This window comes from Penicillium cosmopolitanum (genome assembly GCF_028827165.1).
Source record: "Penicillium cosmopolitanum strain IBT 29677 chromosome Unknown utg000011l:1.0-3548175.0:1.0-3550911.0, whole genome shotgun sequence".
In the NCBI taxonomy this organism is placed as follows: Eukaryota; Fungi; Ascomycota; class Eurotiomycetes; order Eurotiales; family Aspergillaceae; genus Penicillium; species Penicillium cosmopolitanum.
Window position 1 is genome coordinate 1,520,066 of NW_026622681.1, and position 26,962 is coordinate 1,547,027.

Here is a 26,962-nt window from a genome sequence, read left to right on the forward strand (position 1 = left end):
TTAAAATAGTAGATTCAATTCAAGTTAAAATATGAAATATCATTTTCCAGACACAATGTACGATAGCCCGAGTCCTACCTGCGTCAGGAAACAATGCCCTAACATACCCAAGCCAGGATTATCAACACATGGAAACGGACAGTCGTTCCGATGGTGAAGGTATCCCGTCACATAAATATCAAAGATTCATATCCTACGATTTTGCCCACTGGCAATCTCATTGTTCCAAGGTTCCCAGAGTATAGGTAGTGGTGGTAGTACCCACCGGTCTTCTGCACCCCACGCATCGCCATGCAGAGATGAGAGCATTCCATGGTAACCTTAATGCCATGAGGTTCGATCATCTCCCAAATACACTAAGCCACTTGTTGCGTCAGACGTTCTTGTATCTGGAGTCTGCGGGAATAAACCTCGGCCACAGGCGCAAATTTTGACAACCCGAGGACGCAATTCTTAGGCATATAGCTGACGTGCATCTGTCTCATAGTAAGTATTGGGTAGCACCGAAGGTATCTATTAATTGGCGACATACCTTCCCAGTGAAAGGAACCAGGTGATGCTCGCAAAGCGAGAATATATCAATATTTTTCACAGTGATCACACCATCGTATCCTTCTCGAAAAATAGCCCCTTTGACTACATCTTCAATAATTTGCTCGTACCCTTTAGTGAAAAAGAGCATTGCTCTCGCATATCGCTCGGGCGTGTCACGAAGTCCCTCCTGAGTCGTGTCTTCACCGACACATTCCAAAGTTATTGATATTTTATGGGCAATCAAGGGTGCCGGTACCAACTTCGGGATCGTAATCAGCATCACTTTCAGAACCCGAGCGGCCCCAGCGTTCAAGACCAAAACCAAGATTTCGCCCTCTGACGACAGACTCGCAGCCCAGTGCAAGCTTCAAGGATTTGCCACGGCAGAGCTACCTCGAGACATCTCTACAGATGCATATTTGTACTGGGATGATGGTAAAGTACACATTGGCGAGGGCCTCTTGGTTTTCGATGGCAACTAGGTCGGTTTGATGCTTCTGAATAAATCAGTTAATCAAAAATGGGTCAAGTTAATTTAACTCAATTTCCTCCGAGGCACCTCTACCAGGAGCGCAATTAAAGCTTGAGATGTTAAACTCAGAAGACTCCCGGTGTGATAAGTAAAATAGCAAATCCTCACGTCTGCTTCTGCTTAACAGAGCGCCACTCAACCAAAAAACTCCCCAAAATCGTCATACAACCCAACGCAACAGGAAGATACCAAGTACTCGTCAAACTGCGATCAATACCGCTCAAAACTTCATCCAAGCGCTGCCCGGGAACGCCATTCTTAATATCGCCAAGTCCACGTTCTTCAATATACGCAGGTGTCAATCCGGGCACAATATTCTCCAATCTCGACGATAGCTGATTCGTGAATATGACTTGCGCAATGGCAATGAATACTGCCGGTCCCATACTCTGCCCGAACAAAATAACTCCGATCCCGAGATTGACATCTGCAGGTGGTAACATTGTCTGGACAGCTGCTTGGGGGCCTTGAAAGCCGATTCCTCCGCTGAATCCTACTAAACCGGAATATAGTATGATCTGAGTAAGTGATGTGTCGAGGCTATAGGTCGTCATTAAGCCCGCTGCGATTGGCATACATATAGAGGCGAAGATCATGAAGGGGGCGTAATAGCCGAATGTACTAGTTCCGATACCTTGTAGAAAAAGGCCTAGCATCATTCCGGCGAGGATGGGGATCATTAAATAACCGCTTTCGCTTGGAGTCTGGAAGAGTTAGTTATAGCACTGATAACATTGTGTATTTACGTCGCAAATTGGCAATGAGGACCCTAATCTTACCCGTGACCGAACAACTTGATAGTATGTCGGTAAATACCACTCCAAAACATTCGTCATGGAATTAGTGCAAGTCACGAAGATAAATCCCGCGATTACACTCCGATTTTTGATGACGCGGAAAGGGAGTGCTGCGGAGTCGCCGCGTCTATATTGATTGTAGACGAAGGCGCCGAGGAGCACGCCAAATACAACAAATAAGGCAATCACTCTCCCATCCGACCAAGGATACTTTGTCCCTGCCCAAGACAGCGCGACGAAGAGCGCAGTGAGAGATGGTATGAAAAGGCAATTACTGACGAGGTCGAGTTCTCTGATCTTCTGGGCCATTGTTAGATCGTCATCTGACTGGGCTCTTGGATCTGAGAAGAGGAAGAGTAATGTCGCCAGCGATACGCCGCCAATTGGAAGATTGATCCTAAAAATATGTCAGTGGTGATTTATATCTTTAGTCCAAATGGAGAGAGAAAGCGTACCAGAAACACCACCTCCACCCTAGCGACTGCGTCAATGCACCGCCTACTATGGGCGCCGCAATGATAGCGAGCGATTCCACACATGCCAGCAATCCCATCAAGACTGGCCGTTTGTTGAGTGGAACAATATGCACTGAGATGGCAAAGCACCCGGCCAATTCACCCGAGAACCCTAGACCTGTCACGGCTCTCCCGACAATGAACATGGTGGATGAAGCAGCCGTAGCGCAAAGTAAAGAGCCAGACAGAAATATGACATTGCTTATCAGGAAGATCGTCTTGATTGAGAAGTGCTTATAGAGCTTCGCGAACCCGAATTGGAATGCACAGGTGCAGAGTCGAAATGCAGATGAGTACCATCCCACATCAGCGACAGTGTGGAAATGGTTGGTGATACTCGGAACGGCGGTAGCGACAATGTTGGCATCTAGGCCTCCGAGGATGAGGACCACGCATAATGTCAATATTGTGAACCAGAATTTCGATCCTTTTGGGTAGTTGGGCGTCGCTATATCCGGGGTTGATTCGATGTTAAGAGATGCAGTTGGTCGTTCCGAGGTTGTCGGTGGTTGCCGTGAGTCAGGCGAAACGGCGAAAGTTACATTCTCGAGCGCGATAGGAGACGCCTCTGTCAGCGTTGTAGTGGCCATTGTATGAGGCTCTCGCCAGTGAACATGAGGAAAGAAAGAGGGGGAGTCTCGACTGTCGTAACGAATGGTGGGGTAGCTCGTGCTCTCGCTGATGCCGAGCCCGAGCCGAGAGGTACTACTACTAGTAGTACTACATAACAAACTTGAATTGTGCGTAATTGAAAAATGCTTTCATGCTATCTCAATACCAAAGTATCTATATTGTATGAACTAAGTGCATCCATTCCAGATGCATCCCGAATGATAACACCCGCTTTCCACCTAGTAATGTTAAAAATGCCATGCCATGCCATTCCTATGCCCAAACACCCAATGCAGCCAGAAAAAGATTGGAAATTGCAGCACTGCGACTGCAAAACAAAAGAAAAGGAGAAACGCCTATGCCAAAATGCACGACATGCAAAGGAAAGAATAGCCGGAAGATGAACGGGGATTGCTTTTTCTTTTCTTGTTTCACAAATCCATATCGTCATCATCCCAGCCCAATTGTTCGTAGATGGATTTTGATTGGGACTTCTCCGGCGTGACTGGCACGGTAGAAGCTCCCTTGACCGGTGTACTCGTGACGGCGGGGGAGATGGCGCTCGAGTGCGTTTCGTGGAGAGAGTTTGAATGGGTATTTGAAATGGAACGGAGCGGGATGATATTAAGGGAGTGCCCTGTTTTCTCGGCGGTGTTTCCATTATCCCGCCCGAAGGGTGGTTATTCTGAATAGAGTCGGCCATTAATGGTGATGAGCCGGGGACGAATGATGGGTTTTCTCCTTGGTGTCGTGATGAAATGGGTGTTGATGGTGCCATTGGTTCTGCTGTGAGATCGCCGGCAGTGGAACGAGGTGCTGGTAGGTTAGGGACTAGGAAGAGACCTTTCCCTCTGGATGACTTTGAGAGTAGATCGTCCGGATCTGTTGAGGTGGCATTCTTATCGCCGTCGAATAAGAGTTTGGAAGATGGTCGGGTCGGAGTTTCTTGTATAGAGCCAAGTTCAGCTGATGGAGCAGGTCGCTTGATGCCACTGGTAGTTGTTGTGCGGCGGGAACTGAACAGGTTTGCATCGGGGCCTGAAAATGAAGTGGCCCGCTGACTCGAAGAAGGAATCATCACAGGTGATTCTTCTAGTGATTGATCTGGCATTTCACCCGCATAGGAACGAGACGGCGCGAGACTGCGAGGCAGTGGTGGCATACCGACTACTGCATCTCTCTTGCGATTTCCACGAGGTGTAGCCATGACCTGGACGCCCTCGCCAAATGGATTACGAACAGGGTTCTTCGATTTGCGTGCGCTGCCACCGGTGGGAACTCTTTTCACAGCGTCCTCAGCAATATCCTTTGCCACAAGCTCACGATTTGGCTTGCGCAGGGCATGAATTGCAGCATCGAGTTCCTTCTTTTGGTCAACAAGCATCTGTACCTTACGCAATTTGGTCTCGTGTTGGCGTGCAGCAGCATCGAGATCAACTTCGCGGTTATCTCGTCGTTTCGCCTGTTGAATGCCACCTCGGACGCTACCGCTCAGGTGGTGTGGTAGAAGAGGCTCCATTGAGTCGCGGTTCGATTCTTGCTTCGATGGAGCTGTCTTCGATCGATGCAGTGATGGGGCTCCATTCCGAGATGCCGCAGCCTTTTCATCTGTAAGTACCCGCTGCAAAGAGCGCCGAGATTTCGGTGCTGGCTGTTGGCGCTTGACTTCTGCGCCAGCTTCCACGCGGCTTTTATTCGACGACTGGGCCTTTTTGGCGACGGGGGAGATTCCACCAGAAACTCCGAATTTCCGTGTGATAAGCTTGCACTTGTCAGGTAGGCGTGATGCATAGAATGGAATGATGACTTCGGTGCAAAAGTCGCGAACCGCATCACTCTCTACCTTCTTGCCGGACATGTGGTTCTCGCTAAAAGACGATGTCTTGGCCGATTCCACGCCGGTCGAGTCCTCCATACTGACAGCATGCCAGATGCACAGGCGATCAAGATGCAGTTCAAGAAGCACATTAAGGTCTTGTGCCTTTTTAGCTTTGGTTTTCTTTGAAGCGGCCTTCTCTTCGCTGGCTACTTCCATGTCTCCATCTTTCGGCTTGTTTTTAGCTTCAGTGGGTGTTGACTCCAACGACAAAACCTCCAGAATGAGTAAAATCTGCAACTGCGTTTCCCGAAGACGCAAATCGGAAACTTGTTTCTTTGTCTCTGTTTCTCGAGCACCTTCATGTGTTGAGAATTCTGCCATGCTGCGATCCTTCCACCATTTGTGAATGAAGCTATCCTCCTCAGGATATAAGCCATTCTTGCCGATCTTCTTCTTCTTCTTACTCTTCCTTTTCTTGGATGCCCCGGTGCCTTCGTTATCAGATAGGGCTAGCACCGCATCACGCATAGCAGCTGGAACAGATTCTCTGAATTTCAGATCCATCTTCTTGGCGGCAAGGATAGCCTCTCGGTAGAATTCTACAAGATCGGCGGGCGAGTGGGAGCCTTCAATGGCAGACGTTTGAAAGGCAGTTCGACAGCGCGTGAGAGGGCCTTTGGCGAAGTAGGCAAGAGATGTCTGCGCATCGTGTCAGAAAGAATATACCGATAAATACCTTTCAGAATCACACTTACCTTAGAAATGTAAAGAGCCTGCAGATAATGATCCCTCATTCCTTCAAGCAGCTCAGCCGGTGTTTGCTTCGCATCACCTTCGGTATGATCAACAGCACGGTCGACATCCATTGCCTCGGCATTGAGCTGTGACTCCAAGGGCGTATAGAAGACATCATCGTGAGCCGCACTCTGCGATGGCTGCACAAGAGACTGGCCACGAGACAGACTGCGAGACGCGATATCATCCACGAACGAAGGTTCAGCCTGGAAGACATCAACCTCGGGCTGACCAAAAACCATATCGACCCTCAAACCGGCAAAATCGTCTCCCAACCCCAGATCCGAATGAGGTTCCTCGATCTGAGCAGCCTGCCACCAATTAAGCGGATCCGGAAGACTGCAGTCTTCACTCTCCCCATCGGTCTCCATATCCACATCCATCTCAATATCCTCATTACCCTGCCACCCCTTCGCCGCAACAACGATATCACCCTCATGAACCCACCTCGCAAGCCTAGCTAACGAGTAGATTCCCCTCTTCACCCTCTCAACAACATAAATCGCTCCCTCGTCCACCAACCGGACGACAAGAACGGTCTGTTCCACGCCCACCCTTGGCCTTGGCCGTAAATCATTTTCCAGTGCGGGGATATCGGCCACGAACAGGCCTCCACCAGGCTGTAAATCGGAGCGGCGCGAAGACGACGCGTCGTCAATCCAGGAAAGCGGAAATCGAGATCGGGGAAGAGCGACAATCGGATCGAGAACTAAGGGGTTGTCTGATAAGGAAGCTGCATGGGCCTAGATATCACGAAAAAGCACCAGCAGAAACCCAAGTTAGCCACTAGATCTCTCCGAGACTGTATAGGACGACGGAGACAAATTTGATGTGTCACGGAGAAAGGGACAGGGACAGGGAAGTCAAACTCACGCGAATAACAATCGAGGTAGTGGCAAGCTGACCCGCAGCATTGCCGGCACCTTCTGACACAAATTTCCGCTTCTTACTCGGTCGTTGGCCTGTTTCGTGGAGTTTGTTCAGTGTCGAGGAACTGAGGGGGTCCAGGACGCCTGGGAGCGCGAGGGCTTGCGCTTGCGCAGTCATGACGGAGTGTCTCTAGGGGACGGTATGGTGCATTGTGGTAATTCGATTATGCGCGAAAGAACAAAAGAGAAACGCTGTAATCAAGTAATGCAATGCTCATGCAAATTGGATTGTATATGAGGTCGTTGGTGAGTGGAGGAGCGCGGCGCGGCGCGGTCAGGTCTGGCCTGGCGTCACGCGTCGTGGTCAATGCGGACTTCTTCCCCGCCTTTCTCTGCACTACGTGGATTTCTGTAGGAACTTGGACATTGTTACTTTAAACTAATTAGAGTTGTGTTAGATTACACTTAATGTCTTACATTTACATGGAACGTGTTTTGTATAATTTTAAATTTAATCATTAATTTGCTAATGTTTAGATTAGCGGCCTTTTAGCCAGCAGAATCTCGAGAGGTGGTTAACACCATCTCAACAGACTGCGAGCCCAAACCCCCCCGAGAGTTCAAGCAAGAATAAATGGAAATGCAAGGCTAGCATGCAAAAGCATAAATACTTTCAGGTGAAAGGAAAGAGGTAGAAGGGGAGGGGGGGGGTCTGTCCAAGGTAATATGTTGTTGAAGACTTTCGCTCCGGAAAAACGCCAAAACAATTCCGTCCCAGCCGATGAAAGTGTGGTATCATGTTGAATTTTGTCTTCGCCGTAAGGCCCGTCTCTTCAGGGCGACCATGCAGATAATGAAACAAGTGGTAGATTGATTCCAGATCAAAGAAACCAAGCTTTTATGAGGGTTTTGTTCTTTTTTTAAAAAAAAAGTTCTATGCACGTGCTTTGAGTTGTTGAAAACAAAGCAAACTCATCAAAGTCGTCAAAACGTCTCCGGGTTCACCGGAAGGAGAGATCCGTTTAGAACTTGAGGGCCTTAGGCTGCTCCCAGGTGAAGCTCTGGTTGGTGAAGTGACCGTTCTTGGCGGTCTGGGAGTAGATGGGCTTGGCCAGGTCCAGGTCCTTGACAATGACACCAGGGCGCAGGTCGAAGTTGTTGCGGATGATCTGGACCAGCTCCTCGGAGGTCTTCTTGGAGGTACCGTAGGTCTCGACGAACAGGGAAAGGGGCTCAGCGACACCAATGGCGTAGGAGAGCTGGACAAGGGCACGGCGGGCGAGACCGGCGTTGACGAGGGACTTGGCGATCCAGCGAGCGACGTAGGCAGCAGAACGGTCGACCTTGGAGTAGTCCTTTCCGGAGAAAGCACCACCACCGTGGGCACCCCAACCACCGTAGGTGTCGACAATGATCTTACGGCCAGTCAGACCGGCGTCACCCTGGGGACCACCGATGACGAAGCGGCCGGAGGGCTGCATGTGGTAGACAGTGCGGTCATCGAGCAGGTTGGCGGGGATGACCTTCTTGACGATCTTCTCCTTGAGGACAGCACGGAGCTCCTCGGTGGAGACATCATCAGAGTGCTGGGCGGAGATGACGACGGTGTCGACGCGCAGGGGCTTGACGGCACCATTATCGTGGGCGTACTCAATGGTGACCTGGGTCTTGGTGTCGGGCAGCAACCAGGGGATGGAGCCGTCGTTACGGGCAGCCTTCATGGCGGCGTTGAGCTTGTGGGAGTACAGGATGGTGAGGGGGAGGAGCTCAGGGGACTCGTCGGTGGCATAACCGAACATGATACCCTGGTCACCGGCACCGAGCTTCTCAAGAGCCTCTTCGTAGTGAAGACCCTGAGCGATATCGGGGGACTGTTGCTCAATGGCAACCAAGACGTTGCAAGTCTTGTAGTCGAAGCCCTTCTCGGAGGCATCGTAGCCGATGTCCTTGATAGCGCCACGGATGATCTTCTGGTAGTCCAGGTTGGCCTTGGTGGTGATCTCACCGAAGACCATAATCATACCTGCAATGTGACATGTCAGATTGGGGAAAATACGCGAGTCAGACGGAATTGTAATGGCACCTACCAGTCTTGGTGGCGGTCTCGCAAGCAACCTTGGAGAGGGGGTCCTCCGCCAGGCAGGCATCGAGGATAGCATCGGAGACCTGGTCGCTATATTGCAGAAAGGATTAATTAGCATGTGAAGAGGGGTAAAGAAGGGGGTTGGGAAAGAGAAGTAATAGAAGCAAAAAGAATGACCAAGACTCAGGGGCAAACTGCAGTATGACCGGAAGAACCTGAGGGGAGGGGAGGGGGAACCCTGGGAAAAAACAGAAAAACTCACGCAATCTTATGGGGTGACCCTCACCGACGGACTCGGAGGTGAAGAGGAAAGTAGGCTGGGAGCCGTTGGCAAGAGAACCCATTTTGAAGGATGTGAATTGACTTGGGGGGGGAAAGTCTAGAGTGGAAGAAATAAAGAGGAAAGAGGAAGAGAAAGAGAGGATGAAGGAGAGAAAGGAAAGGAAAGGGAAGAAGAGGGGAAAAAGTGGTGGGGTTTTTCTTTTTCGGGGCCCAGCAAAAACGTGAGTACAGACAAGGTACCGGGTTGGCCAGCAGACGGGCCGGCAAAGAGTGGGTACTGTTGGTGTACCGCCCAGGCTGATCTCTACGATGCACCGCTCTGCACCACCCTGCACCACTCTGCACCGCTGACACCGCCTGCCAGAATGGGGGGACTCTAAGAGGATTTGATTGCGGGCTGCAGGGGGCAGGATGGCGCAATTGTGGGCGGTGAGAAGTAAGACGGCAGATTCATGTGGGACTCTTCATGTGGTTTGCACGGTTTGCACTGTACGGCAGCCACCACCTTCCACATGTGCCGGGGGAACACCGTGGGACCGTGACCGCCTCCGATAAGCATCAGTCCGATAACACAAATTCAGAGCTGCTGCATTTCTGGATACTAGTAGTCCTATAGCTCAACTACTACCTCCATCCCTCCACCTCCCCCTCTCCCTCTCCCTCCACCCACTATGTCCAAATTCGGTGTTCTGGTCATGGGCCCCGCTGGGGCCGGCAAGACCACTTTCAGTAACTCTCTCATTCAACATCTGCAAAGCACCCGTCGCAGTTGCTTCTACGTCAACCTCGACCCCGCCGCCGAGAACTTCACCTACCAACCCGATCTCGACATCCGGGAACTGATCACCCTAGAAGATGTCATGGAGGAGCTGGGTCTAGGCCCCAACGGCGGATTGATCTACTGTTTCGAATTCCTCCTCCAAAATCTCGAGTTCCTCTCCGAAAGCCCTCGACCCATTAAGCGAAGAATACCTCATCATCTTCGACATGCCCGGTCAAATCGAACTATACACACACGTCCCTCTCCTCCCATCTTTAACGCAATTCCTCTCCCGTCAGGGTCCCCCTAAATATCAATCTCTGCGCCGCCTATCTCCTCGAAAGCACCTTTGTCATCGACAAGGCGAAATTTTTCGCGGGCACCCTGAGCGCCATGTCTGCTATGCTCATGCTCGAGATCCCCCACGTCAATATCCTGAGTAAGATGGATCAGGTCAAGGATATGGTTTCGAGGCGAGAATTCAGACGCTTTGCCAATGTCGATATACAATTATTGCAAAATGACGAAGAAGACCCTGCCGTCACCGCCGACCCAATGGCCAAGGATGCCCTGATGAGCGGTGGCTCGTTCAAGCAGCTCAACCGTGCCGTCGGCCAGTTGATTGATGACTTCAGCATGGTCTCTTTCTTACAACTCGATGTCTCGGATGAGGATAGTGTCTCCGGTATTCTCAGCCACATCGATGATGCTATTCAATACCATGAAGCGCAAGAACCCCGGGAACCAAAGGACGAACAAGAAGTCAACTATGAAGAGGAGTAGAGATGGAAGGAATACTCGCCTTCCAAGCACATCTTGATCGCTTGCTCTATACCTTCTGCCCACTGCTTATTTACCTACTTGTGTGCGGCCACATCTAATCTCGTGCCGACCCGAGATTTCTCATGGCGCGTGCCTGCAAATCTCTGGTGTCTTCACATCATTTGACCCACTTCTCGACCCACGCCTATCCGTCTATCTATCCATATCTACAAAGCTACGATCCACGATCTACACTACCTTGCGCAAGCATAGGCCACTCCGCCATCCAGCAAGAGAGAGCTATAGCTATCTACGATCTACCATTCTCGAGAAAGGCGAAATTTTTTGCATGAAGAATCGGCATTGAAAAGCCAACACCTGGAACTTGATTTCTGGCAGGATCTCAACCTGAACAAAACGCCTCTAACCCTTCCATAATTTAAACAAAAAAGTAAAAAGAGAGCCACGAATGATGAATAGTTCACAGAAGACCCATCGTCTCCAAAAAAAAAATCCCAGCTCGCTATCAATCAAGCCAAATAAAAGCAAATGGGAGATCAATCAAGTGTAGAAGAAACCAAAACAAAAACAATGCCCGCTCATCCCATTCGTACAAGAGTTGGTATACTTCCAAGTGTCCATCAATCACACGACAAACCCCTCACCCACATATTATATCACCTCCCCCAACCCCACCCACCACCAGAACTAACCCTCTCCTTTCCATTCCACCCCGGCACATCACGATACCCTCCACTGGCAGCCTTCCCACTCACTTTCCCATTCTCCGCCGCCAGCGCGGCTCTAGCCTGAAAATCCTCAACAAAGCCCTCAACAACACCATACACCCACCCAAGATCCCGTCCAGCTTTCTCAAAGCCGACCTGGTAAACATAAAGCACGGAAAGGGCAATGGTACCCCAAAAGACCAACCGCAGCGTAAAGACCACCCACCACATTATCACGCGACGCGCGTAGTCTAGCAATCGGAGCGAGACGTAGAGTATTGCGAGTAGGATGAAGATTGTGAATAGGTCTGTTGTGCCGGTCGTTGACATGAGGATGTTTGAGAGTGGGGATATGATGTAGGGGTCTATTATTGTTGAGCGCAGGGTTGCGAGGTGTGTTGTGACGGCGGTACTTGTTCTGGACTTTATGTAGGATGTTACAGGGTGGTTTAGGAGGTCTGTCACGGGTTCGGGGAGGTTAGTTTGTGTCACTGTTTCTGGTAGGAGGGTTTTGGCGGGCGCGATGACGGTTTTGTAGAACGCACCTTTGAAGTTATCCATTTTGGTTGAGGGCCACTCTGGTTGTGGACTCGATAAAGAGGTTGGGAAGAATGCGGAAAGGATAGGAGTGTCTCAGGTCTCAGGTTCCAAGGTTGGGTGCTTTTGTCTTGCGCGGGTCGTAGGTTGTGTTGGTTTTATGTTGCGCGCTACCCCAGGGTGGTGAAAGGGTCTTTGTTTGGTGGACTCGATTGTTTTCCAAGCTTTTTGCTTTGCTTTTTGTTTGGGATTGACAAAGGGGTGTGTGGTTCATAAATCTGTCTTCAGAGGTGAATGCGCATTGAGGAGTTGGTTGGGTTGAAGTGGTATGGAGTGGAGGGATATGATGCGACAAGTGATACGGTGGTCATTGACAGCGGGATGATAACAAAGGTGGTGCAAACGCGACAAACTTTGAAATGCAGTCGCGTGCCGCTGCGGAAACCATGAAACTTGAAGTGCTACTCGCAGTAGTAGTAGAGTAGACTTTTACTTTGCTGAGGCATTAGAATCCATGGAAAGAGAATAGACTGAATAGTGGAATGGTCATTGCAATTATGTTTGAATAATTATAGGTAGATTGAATATAGTAAGTATCTCCCTCGTGTACTAGACGAGTACTGTACAGCCATTATATACTAAAGCAAGTGGTCAATATTTACAAGCGCGACCACTGAAACACCATCCCTGAACGAACGACCAGTGCCCAAACCGAGGCCAGACAAATTCAAAAAGGACAAGAGTCTCGCCAGATACCGAGGCATAACAATAACAAGGTGTTATGACTCAGTATTGACTCTGAACGACTCTAGAAACTCCAGCACCAAAAAAGAGTGAAGAAGGAAATGTAGAAGAAATGGAAAAAGAAGGGAAAACTCCATGACACATGGTAGAACTCTTAGCATCGAAACCGGATGCGAGTCAAGATGCAGATGCAGACGTGGGTGGTATATAGACGAAAGAGAGACCGAAAAAGGGACGTGGGGGAAAACGGGACAGCGCCACTACTATACGTAGCCAGCCAGAGCCTTGAATGAATCGCGTTCGGTCTGAATGTCCGCTTGCAAGCGGCGAGTCTGACGAAGGGCCTCGTCTCTGTAGGGAAAAAGTCAGTTCTATCCGATCTGAAACACGATCTATCGACTTTCGGAGATTTTGTTGCCTCCCGCCAAGGGTAAAAACGTACCTATCAGATTGAAGCTGGGCCACATCGACTTGAGCGTGGTTCATTCTTCCTACCGCTTCCTCCATCTCCATATCTGCTTCCCGGAGGAGTCGCTCTAGACCCTTGATGTGTTTCTCCAGGGCTTCGGCCTGTATGATTTCCGTCAGCGGGACGCCGGTACCGCTGGTTGTTTGGTCAAGACGAGGTGTCCGGCTGCTGAAGGGTGCGTTTTGAGGTCGTGGCGAGAGAGCGACGGGCGTGCGGCTGCCATTCTTCATTCGAACCAGTTGGGCATTCTGGTTCTCCTTCATCAGGCGAATCTCATCTTCGTGCTTGCTCATCGCCTCTTCGGAGTATTGCTGCGCGTACAAGAGGACGTCCTCTAGTTCCTTCATTCGGCTTTGCAGAATGTTGATGCGCTCAACGGACAACTGCTGGTCGCGCTCGCCCTTGAGAATGGCACTCTCCAGACGGTTGCGCAAGGAACTGTTTGTCTGCAACTGGTACTGAACTTGCTCAGCTAATGACTCTGTTCGGGCAAATGCCTCTGTCAACTCGTTGGACTCGGCCCCAGCCCCAGCCTGCTGGCGCTCTAGTTGCAGTTGCTTGTAAGCGGATTCCAGAGAAGATGATGTCGCCATAACCTCGGCGAAGCTCTCTCCATCAGCCTCGAGACCCTCCGACACAACGGCATCATGCTCCTGCAGCAAAGAGCGAAGATACCCGGTGTCTTGCTCGGCACGGTCAAGATCCATCTTCAAACCAGCCAGGTTCTTCTCACACTGCCACTTGCCATCCAAAGCATCTTCAGCACGCATACGCAGGTGATTCAGGTCGTCCCGCAAGCTGCTAACCTCCTTCTCATAACCAAGCTTTCGTGGTGGGCCCGACTGTTTCGCACGCTGGACCTCAATCTCCATAAGCCTAGCGCGCTTCTCAAACTCTTGGGCCTGGAATGCTTGACGATCGAGGAGGCTCTTGAGCGTGCGGTGCAAAGCGTCACGCTGGACTTCGATATCATTAACCTTGTCGACTAATGACTCGCCGTTACCGCTCTCACGTTCATTTCCGCCGGCCTTGACCGAGTTCGACCTAGATAATGATCCGGAACGCTTCAGACCGCTGGGTTTCCTGAGCAAGAGAGTTCGATCGTGATAGGCCGAAAGCCGAGTTCCGCTTCGATGAGCCGCCGTCTTCTTCTGCGATCGAAGCAAATCTCCCTCCTTGTAACTGGGCCAAGGAAGCATTTTCGATCTTCAACGCCTCGATCTCCTCTATTAAGCGCTGCATATCTGCTGGCGGGGCCTTGCCTTCGCGAAGCAGATCACGCTCGTTTCGCAGTTGCTCGAGCTCGACACGCATGGCCGTGAGTAAATCTTCGAAGTTGTCTTTTGATTGTCGCTCCTCGAGGAGTTTCCGGCGGGTGTTCTCTAACGCGCCTTCGAGCTCGTGAGTCTTGGAGGAAAGGTCGGATAAATCAGTTCTCTCGCGACGAAGCTAATGACGGAATAGTTAGCAAGACCTCTTCTCTCACATATCTACACCGGTATTGACTCCTTACCTGTTGGACCTGGTTCTCTAGGATTTGGACATGTGATTCAGATGCTGTCCTTTGCATTCGCTCTTCTTGCAGCTTCTGGGATAGCTCCACCTTCAACTGCCCACGTTCTTGCTCCGCTGCCCGGCGGATCTTCTCGATGTCTTCACTCCGGTCAGGGGCATATCGAACCGAGCTAGTCCCCGAGTCGGAGAAATAATCACTGGTCCGCCTGTTCACGTCGGGTCCTTCTAACTGTAATCGTTCAACAAGATCTTCGAGCTCCATTTCCCGGCGGATGGAGCCCGCCAACTCGGAGCTAATTTCGCGCAACTCATTTTCCAAGTCATTAATTTTTGACGCAATAACATGCTCGGTTCCACTGGCTGTTCCAAGTGATGGCGTCCTTTGGAGTGGGCCAAATCCAGGAGTTTTGGGGTCATAAGGGGAGGCGGGTTTGATGGGGACGTTGGCCAAGGGAGGCATGGGGGAGTACAATGAAGATCGGCCACCGTCAGAGATCTCTGTACTGGAGGATTCGCCGCCAGGGGATGTGGCTGCAGGTGCGTTTGTATTACCCTTCCAACCAAAGAAAGAGCTGATCTTTTTGCCGGGGGTTTTGGGTTGTCGAGGGTCGGCCTGGCCCATAGACATGGACATGGACCGTTGATCGATGTCGATGTGTAACGGTGGTGGCCGATTCATGGGAGGGTGCAAGGCCATACTCGAAGCACGCCTTTGAGTGGGAGGCGGGGAGTTGAGGACCGGGATGAAAGGCTCGCTCACTAGACGACTGTGCAGGGGGGTTCCGATTCCATTCGTGAACTGTTGCTCGTAACTTTCGTCAAAGAAGTCGACACTTTCGTCGTCGTCGTCGTCTTCGTCCTCGACCACGGACCTCAGGTACGCGGACGCGGTAGAGGCCCTGGTATCTATACGGAGGGGTTTGGTAGGGACGGAGCCACGCGAGTATCTAGGGAAGCGTGACGTGGGTAAGTGATGGGTCTTCCAGATTATGGGGAAGCGCGATAGCATGTATTCGGGGCCATTGACACACGCTCCCAAGGAACCAGGACTAGAGATTCTTCAAAGCCGAGCTGGGACCATGGAGGGACAAAGGCCGACGATCAGGGGGTGGGTTTGATGCCGAGTGGGACTGGCCCAAAGTTGTTTTTTTTTTATTCCCTCTTAGATTGATGGAGTTGCGCATACCTGTTTGAATTCCTTGGCACTGATATGAAGGGGTCTCCATCCACTGAAGGGGAGGATGGATGTTCGTGAGGAGGAATGGAAGTGGGCTGCGTGATATCACCCTCGATGGACAGGGGAGAGGAGGGGTGAGCAGGGCCGGGTTGAGGAGGATTGGCGTAGGCGGGTAGTGGTTTTCGTCGTAGCGGTAACTGAGAGGAAGAGGAGGGCGGGGAAGGAGGAAGGTCGACAGTATCAGAATGATGATAGTCAGGAGTAGAGTTGGTTGCGGGTGAACCGCTAGTCGGGTTGTCGGTGGACGCCATAGCAGGAAGTATCAAAAAATAGCCATGGATCGACGGTCGCTCATACCGGGCCACGGGGGTGGGAAAGGATGGCGCGTGCCAACAGATTGAACCCAAAAGGGGAAAGGATTATTCTTGGAGGAGAGTTGTGACAATCGCAAAGAAAAAGGAGAAAGCCCCCAAACGACGTCCAGGACGATTGGCGCAAAGCGCCCGTGGGTTCCAGACGCCTCGCAGTAGTGCGGGTCGAGGCAGCATGGTGGAGCAGGGGGGCGGACTGGCGCTGCTGCATTCGATTGGTGAGGAATACACTTGCTAGCCTGCCAAGCGATCGACGGTGACAGTGAAGTGAGTTGACTGAAGCTATTCCAGTATCATCAGCATTACAGTCAACAACACAATTGTGCCGACTTGTCTGTTACTGTGGACTGTAGACATCACCAGCTACCAGTTCTGAATACTCCGTACTCTGCTGTCAGACCGTTGTACGGAAATAGAACCGGATTCAATAGTGTGACTGGGGGAACTCCCCCCTTGAGTCGTGGATCGTCCTGATAATTCAGGGGTAGCTACGATCTCGTATTGTCAGAGAGTGGTATGGTAATTTACGGGTACTTCGAGTATAGTGGTTGTCCCGATCCCCACCAAGTACCCAGCTAGTACTTCCCCTGTATTGCCATCTCTCCCCGCCCGACATACGCACTCCGCTCTGCATTGACTGGTAAAATTCGCAGGTCAACCATGGTTCTTCCATCTTGAATATTCGCATATCCCCTGCACTATTGCTTACTTCAAGCTTCTATCCATTGCCACTACTCCATAATCTATACTCCGTACTCCCTATCTATCTACTCGTATATCGTCTCCATCTCATGAATATCACTAAACTCAATATCCCCCTCTGCCGCCCTAGATTAAGGGGGCCCCATTAACTCGTCACCACCATGGCATCGAGTATATCTCGCATGGATCATCAGTGGAGTCCACCCCTTTTCCCACCTCTCCCCCCTCCAGCCCAGCCCAGCCCAGCCCCAAGAGAACGTGCGTTCTGCAGATGCTCGCCATCCTGATGTGTCTTGTCCCGTCTCACTCACCAATCACATCCCCCCCTTCCCAACTGCTCGTCCGCCAAAGCTCCCCATGTTGGCCCCGGGCGTCTCGCCGAGCTCTCGGGCCAGCGCGTGGCCACGGCCTATCCTGCTCCAACGGGCATGGCGCCAGCTCAAAGGGATCGAGACACCTGAGAATCCGGCGCTAATCGGTGTGCGCAATCAGACGGCTACAACATCAATGTACCAAATCAATGAGGGGTTCGGGACTTTCTACTCCTCCAACTCATGCTCATCACTCCTACTTCCTCTATCGGGAAGTACTTGCAGTTCCTATGGCTGGTCGTCCTGTCCAGTCTGGCCAACCACCGCTCACCGTGGCTGGACTTGAACCAGACAAGGTTTGAGGAGCCTTCGCCTCGAACCGCTTTACTCCGTACCTGAACCTGAACCTGAACCTGGTTCGGCAATAACCAGGGTTCCCTCGCTCTGAGGAAACTCCCATTTTTAAGACATGGGGTATGCAGCACTTTGTGCATGCATCGCCCTCTGTCTCGGGATTGGACTCGCTGAAACCGCGATTGCGTGCATGGCTGGCCTGTCTATCCAGTTTTTGGCGATCCCCGGGCTCTAGACACTTCTGGACTCGCGTCGCGGCCTCGACGGTTTCTCTCTTTGTTTATCCTCTATGTCCTCCCGTAAGTCCTCCTTTTTTTCCCTTTCTTTTTCATTCCCGGCCCGATCGCGCGGTCTCCACTCTGAACTTGCCGTAAACCCTCCTTAGCTTGGCCTCTCCCCACTCCCCTTCTAGCTAAGGCAACGAGCCGACCGCCACGTTCCCACTTCTTTCGGGATTGCAATGTTTGAGGAGTCAATAGTACATTTACCCCCGTACTCCGTATACACTCCGTGCCTGGCGGTATGTGTAAAAATAGGTCCGGATGGGCTTGGCTTGGCTTGCCGTGGCGTGGGCTATCGTCGCACCATCCGCTATATTGACGCCAAATATAACTACCTCCTGCCATGGGCGCGTAGCATAGGGCTGCAGCCAAGGGTCCCCCACACCTAGACCCTTGAGAGTAGTATATCCTAGGTACTATATATAAAGCTGGGCTTGCTTTGATTTGGATCAGGGGTGCGGATAAAATTCTTACTAGGTCTGCGGCGAGGCTGAGTGACCGAAATAAATTATCATGGTTCACCCCCTGTGCTATTAAATTCGTTTTATATTCTTAACTTGAATACTCCGTATAGTACCTAGGTATCCATGGATAGCTTGAGTAGTATTATGCTTCCGAGTCGTTGGCAATGTTTCACCTCTGGTCTTAGAGTAATCCAAGACAGGAGTTGTTACTAGTAGTAATTAGTAGGCAGGCCAATTGTGCATACTTGCGTTGAGTGCCAGGCTAGCTGGTTTAGATACTATAGTTATATTCTTGCATTCTAAGGGTCTCCGGATCCTAGGACTCGGTTTCTACGCAATTTGAACTTTTCTTTTGGAAAAATCTAGTTCCGAGCTTGGACCGTGAAAGTTTTGCTACATCCATGTGGACATTTCCCTAACAGCATTGACCTCAAGAGCCTATTCGCTGCGTGAGTCAAGGTTGGAATCTAAATTACAAGAGCCCTAGAACCCCCAACCAACATTTTCTCAACTACATATTCAAGTCTTTCCCACTGGCAATTTACATGCACCCAGGCGAGTGCAAGCAGACAAATACAACATTGCGGGAGAAAGCTGATATCAAAATCAGGATTCAAGTTCCAACCCCTACGAAAAGAGTGCATAAAACTGTTTTCTGTTTACTTTCAAATTTACCATGTATATCGGATGGTTCCTGTCCACAGGGTTCTCTCTTTAACTGTGTCGTATTAGTAGTACTACAAAGTGAGGCCAAGCGTGAGCGGCATGCGAATACTATCTGATTACACTCATAGCCAAGATTTTTAATAGCGAGTAGTAGCAATAAAATCAATATGATCCATAAAATGTGGCACTAGCTGCGCCGAATCTTCTTACTACGATGAGCACTCGAATCTCCATCTACTCCATCCACGTCCTTATGATCCACGCCACGATTCACGGCACTAATCACGTCTCCATCCATAGGTTCGTGTTCCACCCCAATCATGGAGGCTAGAACTTGACTCAATAGGTAGCTGCGACGCTCTTCAGGAAAGTAGACCTTCCTCAAGGGCTCATCGGTTACTTTTGCACATTTCTCACAATTTAGAGAACTATCCCCAAGAGCCTTGACATGGTGAATGGCCACCATTGAGCCATCTTCTCGCTCCCATTGGTATGCGCTTTTTGTGAATCGATCGTATAGGTCTTTTTCGAACCTTGGAAGGTATGGCCTTTATACCTACTTATTCAAAACAACCAATAGCCCTGAGAAAAATACTCACCGTGAAGACAATGAAAGTGGACTTCGTTACCTACCGCTGAGTAGAAAATTCGAGTTTGCATGTGCTTACTATATTTGTATCAAAATTTGAATATACATATTGCTCAATATCAACATCATAACCGAGTCCAAACTCCACGGTAATCCACTTGAACACATAGATAAATACGCCAAAATAGCCTGCTGTCCTCCACACCCACGATTCAACAAGACTAGGAAGTGAGTAATCAAAGGATATAAACAGAGAGAGAGAAAGAATATGTCCAAAAGCCAATCTTGAAAAACGCCGATCGTCCCACATCACACAACTGAAGCTTCAGTGCACCAGCCGGGGCATCAATAAGGAATAAAGTCGAACTGCATACGGTCTGTATAGCGGGTTAGTGAAATGCTTGATCGGAAAATAAATCTTCGAGCGACATACCAAGAAAGTGACTCCAATCCTCATCCTCATTGACCTTCTTGGCCCAATATTGCTCAAGGAACCTGAGGGACTGCAGAACATTCGGCACGCGAATGGTATCATGCAAAGATGAGAACAAGCTCCTAACCGTTTCACGGTCTTCCCCCTGTGCCTCGCAACCCGCAATAAAAAGCGGCGTCGTCAACAAAACCCAAGGACTAAGTCCAGCCGACGGTCCAATCTTTGCCGTGCATTCAAGAATCCGCTGAACAGACTGCTGCACATAAGGAGACGTCGTCGGCGTTTTCCGAAGTCGCCGATGAATCTGAATCAAAGCACTATGCTGAAACGCCTCATTGCAAAGCGCAAGATGTTGTATACTATCCGGGGACAGCGCATCTGCAACGCCGGGATAAAGCTCGGGCTGTGTACTGGCACCCCGGTCCATCAGGTAGTGTATTGAAGATTCCAGATTCGCAGCCTCGTCCTCGACGCTACTATCGATTTCTCCCTCCACGAACCCCTGTGTATGAGGGTCCTTTTCGATTTGATGACTCCGCCAAGCCGCCGCACCAATCTGTCGAAAAACAGCCGCCAGATCCACCGTAAAACCCCAATAATCGTCCAGATAATCCGGTAACTCCTTCTGACCCGGCTGGTTTGTCGGAGCAAAGTCCGAAATATCGCCAATCGGGGGCCCGTTACCCGTCAATGCTGTCAGCGACACGATGGACCAGTACCAGCGATCCAGATAGCGCCGAAACCCATTCTCCGAGCGAAGTGAGTCCTCGCCAGATGCATCGGAGGCCTTCATCAAAGCCCTCGCACCCTCGATATGTGCGCGCCAGGAATTCGGGTTGATGGCGCCGGAGTGGATCTCAGCTAGGCACAGCGTTCGGGCTGTCGCCACCAACGCCTCCGAACCCTTGGAGGACGGGTTTTGCAATTCCTTCCGGAAGTGCTCCAGACTGAGTGCCATCAGGCGGGCGATATCGGGGGCAGACTTCACGCTCTCGGATTGATTGTGTAGGGCTTGGATGTGGATTGCGGAGAGGGCGGTGGTGGCGTAGAGGAGGGAGGGTGTTTGGAGAGCCATGGGCACGATCATGCGACAAATATCCTGCTGCATGCCGGAGTGACAGGCCGTTATCTGCGAGGCATCGTTGATGAAGTGGTGCAGGAGGGACTTTTGATCGTGCGATAGTGAGGAAAAGGGATCGACTGGTTGTGTCAGGGCGAGATCTGACTGTGATTGTGATTGTAACTGTAACTGTCCGGCTTGCGCCGACTTGGTGGTGTAGATAAATTCTCCGGGCGAGTACTCTGCAAGTTCTTGGTCAGCGCATTCATTCTAGAAGGTAAGAATGGTGTCTTTTGTCGACATACCCAACCTCTGCATGTTCCCAGTATCGACGCAGGCGCCAAAACGTGATCGCGAGAATGCCCGTCCACCCCACTGCAGCTGCATCGCATACTTGCACTGCACGCCTGCTGTCTCGCAGCGACCGCAGATAGGTCGCTTCTCATCACATTTTTGGCGCCGCGCTTTACATCTTGTAGCAGCCGGTAAACGATCTCGACATGGGTGCTGCCTCGGGGTTTGCTGGAGAGGCGGATTTGATGTGGTGTGGAGTGGGGGAGAAGAAAATCTGCGGGGAATTTTAGATCTCCGGTCGAGTTCCGCGTGGAGAGTGCCACAGTCAGACCGGCCCGGGGGTATTACCAACCACAGGATTATATTCCAAGGTTTCTGGGGAAATTCGCCGAGTCTCCCGGGGGAAATAGGACGGGTAACTTTAGTGTAAGGTTTAGTTATCGATTTATTGCCTGGTCTTTTCGTAGAAGGCATTTCCACCAGGGGATCCACCGATCGACGGGCCTTTTATATTCAGTGAGACACAATGCAAATGTGGTTTCTACCTCTGGTTTCATAGAGAAACCTTGGAAACTGGAAGAGATACAAGAAAACTGTCCCGAGAGAGAAAATAGAAAAGTATGCGCTATGGCAGAAATACAAGGTACATGCCAACAAAGTATATGTTCAGCTCGCCATATTGGAGCAAACCGCAAATCCCGAAGAAAGAAAAATCACCAATCACACATAGTATAGCATCTAGATCCATCATGCGTCAAAGGTATAACGAAGCCATTCTCCAACAGCCCGCAGACTTTCCCATCGTACTGACTCGTCCTTGTCGGCCATCAATTCCATCACCCGCGCCTTCAGACCCAACCTCTCGAGCTGCGTACGTCGCTCCGGCAGCTCCTTGACCAAGTGGCCCACATCGTTACAAGCAATAGCAAGAACTTGCTTGTCATTGTCCCAGCTCTTTGATAGGATCTCGGCCAGTTTCTTGGGCAGGGCGCCGTTAGATTCATCGAGAATCCGGCGCGCATTGTCCTTCCAGAATGTGGGGTTCTTATGCGGGGGCGACCAGCGCAGATGGCCAGATTGGACCTCGGTGGCGTACTGATCAAAGGTAGTCTGTGTCTTGGTGTATTCGTCTAGCATGGTGGACAGCGCAGTCAGATCTTCGAGGAGGTCGGGGTCCGTAAGGTGACGCCCAGCGAGGTTGGTCAGGAGAGCGGGTAGTCGGACGAACACAGCAACAGGGAGGAGAGTTGTGCGGTTGTGGGAGAAGAGGTTGTAAAGGGTTGCGAGGAGCAGTCGGGTCGTCTTCTCCTTGGGTGAGAGACGGAGGAGTTGAGTGTAGAGTTGAATAATTTCGTGATTCCTAGATGGGCCGTCAGCAATTTAACTTTAGATGGGAATTCCTCGAGCGGACTACTTACTCTTGCAGCTCCTCACCAACAAGCTCGCCTTCAAATGTGAGCTGCCAGACTACCAGAAGTACACGGTAAAGCAGCTGAAGACCAATTCCGCCTGCCAGGCCAGGCTCAATGCCACGTGTGCTGCTTCCAGATGAGCCACCATTCTCCTTCGTCCCCGCGGCGGTGCGCAGGGTCTGGATCAGAGGATCCAGAGTTTCCTTTCTATGAGTCCAGAATATTTCGCGCGAGTTCTTTTTGCGGGAGAGCTCCGAAAATCCTTGAACACCGATATCCTGCAGGCCGCTATCCTGGTTCTTGGCCAAGGTAGAAAGATAAACATATAGCTGTGGGAGAGCTTCCTGGTCCCTGGCGGCTGGTTTAGATGATGCGGTGAGGCTGTGCGACACTAATGCCGTGAGGAAAGTAGATGCGAGCAGGGGAATGGGATCTTCGGCATTTGTCGAGTGGTGCAGGAATGGTAGGAATGGCTTGTACGGTTCGGGGTGCGAGACGAGGGAATCAGCAAGCGCAGGAACATCTGGGTTAGGTGAAAGAGGTTAGAAATTGGACACTGACATGAGATGAGATAGCATGACTGGGGTGAGTTGGCCACTGCATACCTTGGATCAAGTCCGATGCCAACACCAAGATATATTGAACGATGTCGGTCCTCCGCGAAGCCGAGTCCAAGACACTTTTCCCCTTTTCACCTCCCGCAAGCAAGCTTGTGTATCCCGGCAGATCTGACTCTACCGTTTGAATTCGCTGCTCCTTTCGCACCTTGTCCACAGCCTTGATCTTCTTAAGGTGGTCATCGGTGATGTTGCCCGCACGGACGGCGCCGTCCCAGGGAATTGGCCTGGCACGGATATTATTCTGCAGAGAGCTGAGGTAGGTTGGCGGGTCTAGCGACATGGTGATTGGAATAAGGCCCGGGGCCAAAGCAGAAGGGTGGGTGAGTTGTGCAGTTGTTGTAAGTTTCGAGTTCCGTTCTTAGTTTAGGAGAAGGGGAGAGCTTGAGGGGATGACGGAAGCACCGCCAAGACTCAACGAGGTCCCGTCAACGCGGCTCCCACCGATTTTCCTCCACTTTCACTCCTCCACCTCTAACTCCATCTCCAACTCTCTCGCTTTCAGGTTGAGCGCATTCTGTTTGGTGTTGATCTTTATCTTCCACCGCCTTGGGATCTCCCCACAGTAAGGCTTTCCCCTTCGCGCACTCTTACGCTTGTGCGACATTCGTTCTGCAACGTGGTTGTTTGCCTTGTACTTCTAGCTCAACCTCGAATCTTACAATCCTTTGATTTACACCCTCTCGCCTATTCTCTCTTGACCCTTGACGCCAATTGAACCTTTCGTCTCTTCGAAAAACTGTTCTCGAGCCCTCCAACATTCACCGTGTATCACCCCGCCGATCTCATGCAATCCGAACACGAAGCATTTGCTGCTCAGTAGCCGAATCGTTATTTATAAACCACACCTATTCGTCATGTCGCAGGACTCACAAGGCCAGAAGCCCAAATGGGCCATGGGCAATTTCTTCCAACAGGCTGTGGCAGGTGTTGAATCGCGATTGGATAATATCCTGATGGACGAGGAGGAGAGAGCAAAGAATGGACTACCAAAGGCTAAAGAGGGCGAAACTGTCGCGCCACAACCGCCAATCTCACGATCTCCTGCTGGCTGTATGAATTTTGCTTCCCCATCAATTACTGTAGCGCTGAGCTAACAGAATACCCAGCGATTTCGCGCAGCTCTTCCAATGCACGCAGAAATGACCGACTCCAGGAGCGCCTGGCACGAGCTATGGTAAAAAATACTGCGGCCCGAAACTCCCAATCATCGCCGAGTGGGTTGTCATCGCCGAATGCCAGCCCTCGGCCGAGCACCGATGGACGTTCAAGCTTGGAGATCGACGCAAACATTGCGTCTTCCGCCGAAGTCGCCGAGGGGCCCAAAAGCTCCTCAATTGTAGAAGAGGCTGTCGAAGAAGGAGACTCAGCGCCGAGGGTTAGCTCTGAAGTGGAGCCGCCTACGCGCGAGTCCATAGATGGCGGTGCTGCGGAGACTCTGCCGCGACCTTCTGGCGATACCGGGGGGCGTCCCTCGATTTCAGACATCGCCGATGAACGGCCCGCGATTGTGGAAGAGGCTGAGACTCCCAATAACCGTGCATCCGTGGAAAGTCCACGCCCCAGTATAGATGCCCTGTCAGAGATACACAGTGGCGCCGATACACCTGAGTCTCAGCGGCAAGAAGAAATTCATGGATATATTGAACGTATCGATGCATTGCAGTCAAAGCTCAAATACTTGGCCAAAGAAGCTGCCGAATCCGCTAAGAGTGCGGCCGCGTCCGCTTCTCCTGGCAGTGTCGAAAAGCAACTTCTGGAAAAGGATGCGAAAATTGCTTTACTCCTGGAAGAGGGGCAAAAGCTTTCCAAGTCCGAAATGGACCACCGAACTGTCGTCAGGAAGTTGCGTCAGCAGCTGACCGACAATACTAAAGCTCAGACAGAAAGCAAGAAAAAAACCGAGAAGATGGAAAGAGACCTTGCTAGTTCGGAAGCGAAGGCGAAACGGGCCGGGGCTGCCGAGAAGAGAGCTAATGACTCGCTATCGTCGCAAACCAAAGTGGCCAAGGACCTTGAAGCTGTTACGAACGAACGCAATGCACTCAGTCAAACTGTGCAAGAAATGAAGGCACAGCTGAGCCGTGCTGTTTCACGCGCAGAAACGGCCGAGTCTAAGGCGCAGTCAGATGCGTTGGAGCAAGAAAGACGTCGAGCCGACGACCTCGAGGAGGAACTCTCGACTATCAAAATCGAGCGGGACATCAGCGAAGAGAAGACGAAGAAGGAGATTGTCAGCTTGAAAGAAAAGGCAGAACAGGAGAAGGAGCGTGCGCGTATGCTGGAGGCCGAGCTGAAGGGCGAACAATCTGTTTTGGAAAGCAAGATGGAAAGCCTCCGCTCACGCGCAGAAGAGGCCTCATCCGGTGCAACTGGAGAGACCCAAGCCAAGCTCCTACGGCAAATCGAGACGCTTCAGACCCAATATTCTGTTGCTAGTGAAAATTGGCACACCCTTGAGGGATCCCTGCTCGCCCGACTGGCCAGTGTGGAGAAAGAACGCGACGATGTGTCAAGAAGAGAAGCTGACCTGCGAAAGAAGATTCGGGAGTTAGTAAGTTTCTGCATCCGGTCACTGTCCCCCTACCTGCAGAATACTAACAATAATTTGCTACAGAACTTAAAGACCAAGAAACTGGAGGAAGATGTGGATACAGCCAAAGAGAACGAACAAGATCTCGAGAGCCAATTAGACGAGCGCATGGAAGAGTTGCAGAAACTGCAACAGAAGCTGGAGAAAACAGCCGATGATCTTTCGTCTAGTCAGAAAGATCTCTCCGAGCAAAAGAAGGTTTCTGACGCGACATGGGCACAAAAGCTCGAGGAAGAACGTGCCAGATGGCGAGAACAGGTCAACAGTTTGCAACAGCCTCGAGGCATCTCACCCGTTCCATCTACGCGGCGCTCAAGCAATCTTGATGCAGTGCCATCTGGTCTGTTAGACTATCGCCCAACCAGCCGCCGCTCTTCAACAATTCCATCCGCCGCTTCTCCAGATATCGGCACTCCCCCGCGTCAAAATTCCTATCCAGCCTCGATCAACCAGGGTGTACTTTCCCCTCCTCTAATCAACACCTCACTGAACACACCATCCATGATCATGGAAACACCCTCAATTCAATTCGAGCCCGATGAGTTCTTTACCGGAGACCCTACCACTCCCTCCGCATATGGCGGCACGCAAGCCGCCGCATCGCGCGGTATCAACGACATCATATCCGAGTCCACCGTGGGTGCCGGCCCATCAGTCCAATTGGTAGAGCGCATGAGCGCAACAGTCCGCCGATTGGAAAGTGAGCGCGCCGGGTCCAAGGACGAGCTTCTGCGTGTCACCACTCAACGCGATGAAGCTCGGCAGCAGGTTGTTGACCTTATGCGCGAGCTTGAAGAAAAGCAAACTTCCGATACCCGGGTCGAAGAACTTGAGGGTAAGCTTGCTGAAATCGACCAGCGGTACCTGACCACTCTTGAGATGCTCGGCGAGAAGAGCGAGCAGGTCGAGGAGCTTCAGGCCGATATTTCTGATCTGAAGAAGATTTACCGCGAGCTGGTTGATAGCACTATGAAATAGCGGAAGCATGTAAAAGGCTGCCTCTTTTTTGTTTCTAGGCTTGCTAGCCCCTTCTAATTACTCGCTCATACGCTTCTGTTGTGTGTAATTTATTTAGAAAGTTGTATATAGAAAGTTTTCATGACGACGATGATTTACTAGTAGCATTACATGGTATACCCATAAATTCGATCTAGGTGTTACCTAGTACCTACCTCTCGTATATCACCCGGCGGCGAGAACGAGGCTTCAAGTTCGGTTCAAGTTGTTTTCCGGGCCCTGTATAATATGTCTGTGACTACCTACGCAAAATTTCAATCCCCTTCCC

At 51.0% G+C, this 26,962-nt stretch overlaps 10 protein-coding genes across 10 annotated transcripts; 3 read left to right on the top strand and 7 right to left on the bottom strand.

The window, feature by feature from the left end:
- Positions 1-1,170: 1,170 nt before the first annotated feature.
- Positions 1,171-2,968, bottom strand: N7509_012061 (MDR family MFS transporter; the record flags this gene model as incomplete). Its single annotated transcript, XM_056636698.1, has 3 exons — positions 1,171-1,770; positions 1,846-2,260; positions 2,319-2,968. The coding sequence occupies 3 exons, from the start codon at positions 2,966-2,968 to the stop codon at positions 1,171-1,173; spliced, it is 1,665 nt and encodes a 554-aa protein (XP_056482728.1).
- A 453-nt stretch (positions 2,969-3,421) lies between these two features.
- N7509_012062 (uncharacterized protein) lies at positions 3,422-6,651 on the bottom strand (the record flags this gene model as incomplete). Its single annotated transcript, XM_056636699.1, is given in 4 exon segments — positions 3,422-3,514; positions 3,529-5,508; positions 5,565-6,347; positions 6,478-6,651. The coding sequence occupies 4 exon segments, from the start codon at positions 6,649-6,651 to the stop codon at positions 3,422-3,424; spliced, it is 3,030 nt and encodes a 1,009-aa protein (XP_056482729.1).
- An 844-nt stretch (positions 6,652-7,495) lies between these two features.
- Positions 7,496-8,900, bottom strand: N7509_012063 (S-adenosylmethionine synthetase; the record flags this gene model as incomplete). The annotated part of the gene is made up of 4 exons (XM_056636700.1): positions 7,496-8,496; positions 8,561-8,646; positions 8,734-8,794; positions 8,843-8,900. 4 exons carry the CDS (start codon positions 8,898-8,900, stop codon positions 7,496-7,498), a joined length of 1,206 nt encoding a protein of 401 aa, XP_056482730.1.
- A 609-nt stretch (positions 8,901-9,509) lies between these two features.
- N7509_012064 (putative signal sequence-binding GTPase GPN3) lies at positions 9,510-10,381 on the top strand (the record flags this gene model as incomplete). The annotated part of the gene is made up of 2 exons (XM_056636701.1): positions 9,510-9,832; positions 9,898-10,381. The coding sequence occupies 2 exons, from the start codon at positions 9,510-9,512 to the stop codon at positions 10,379-10,381; spliced, it is 807 nt and encodes a 268-aa protein (XP_056482731.1).
- Positions 10,382-11,037: 656 nt separating this feature from the next.
- N7509_012065 (Apq12 family protein) lies at positions 11,038-11,649 on the bottom strand (the record flags this gene model as incomplete). The annotated part of the gene is made up of 1 exon (XM_056636702.1): positions 11,038-11,649. The coding sequence occupies one exon, from the start codon at positions 11,647-11,649 to the stop codon at positions 11,038-11,040; it is 612 nt and encodes a 203-aa protein (XP_056482732.1).
- A 983-nt stretch (positions 11,650-12,632) lies between these two features.
- Positions 12,633-15,841, bottom strand: N7509_012066 (uncharacterized protein; the record flags this gene model as incomplete). The annotated part of the gene is made up of 5 exons (XM_056636703.1): positions 12,633-12,720; positions 12,812-13,882; positions 13,911-14,287; positions 14,352-15,300; positions 15,540-15,841. 5 exons carry the CDS (start codon positions 15,839-15,841, stop codon positions 12,633-12,635), a joined length of 2,787 nt encoding a protein of 928 aa, XP_056482733.1.
- Positions 15,842-16,960: 1,119 nt separating this feature from the next.
- On the top strand, positions 16,961-17,276 carry N7509_012067 (uncharacterized protein; the record flags this gene model as incomplete). Its single annotated transcript, XM_056636704.1, is given in 2 exon segments — positions 16,961-17,189; positions 17,200-17,276. The coding sequence occupies 2 exon segments, from the start codon at positions 16,961-16,963 to the stop codon at positions 17,274-17,276; spliced, it is 306 nt and encodes a 101-aa protein (XP_056482734.1).
- Positions 17,277-19,613: 2,337 nt separating this feature from the next.
- N7509_012068 (fungal specific transcription factor domain-containing protein) lies at positions 19,614-21,148 on the bottom strand (the record flags this gene model as incomplete). Its single annotated transcript, XM_056636705.1, has 3 exons — positions 19,614-19,645; positions 19,702-21,003; positions 21,067-21,148. The coding sequence occupies 3 exons, from the start codon at positions 21,146-21,148 to the stop codon at positions 19,614-19,616; spliced, it is 1,416 nt and encodes a 471-aa protein (XP_056482735.1).
- Positions 21,149-21,802: 654 nt separating this feature from the next.
- On the bottom strand, positions 21,803-23,367 carry N7509_012069 (H(+)-transporting V1 sector ATPase subunit H; the record flags this gene model as incomplete). Its single annotated transcript, XM_056636706.1, has 3 exons — positions 21,803-22,415; positions 22,474-22,990; positions 23,073-23,367. 3 exons carry the CDS (start codon positions 23,365-23,367, stop codon positions 21,803-21,805), a joined length of 1,425 nt encoding a protein of 474 aa, XP_056482736.1.
- Positions 23,368-23,941: 574 nt separating this feature from the next.
- On the top strand, positions 23,942-26,655 carry N7509_012070 (M protein repeat protein; the record flags this gene model as incomplete). Its single annotated transcript, XM_056636707.1, has 3 exons — positions 23,942-24,137; positions 24,194-25,638; positions 25,702-26,655. The coding sequence occupies 3 exons, from the start codon at positions 23,942-23,944 to the stop codon at positions 26,653-26,655; spliced, it is 2,595 nt and encodes an 864-aa protein (XP_056482737.1).
- Between the last annotated feature and the right edge of the window lie 307 nt (positions 26,656-26,962).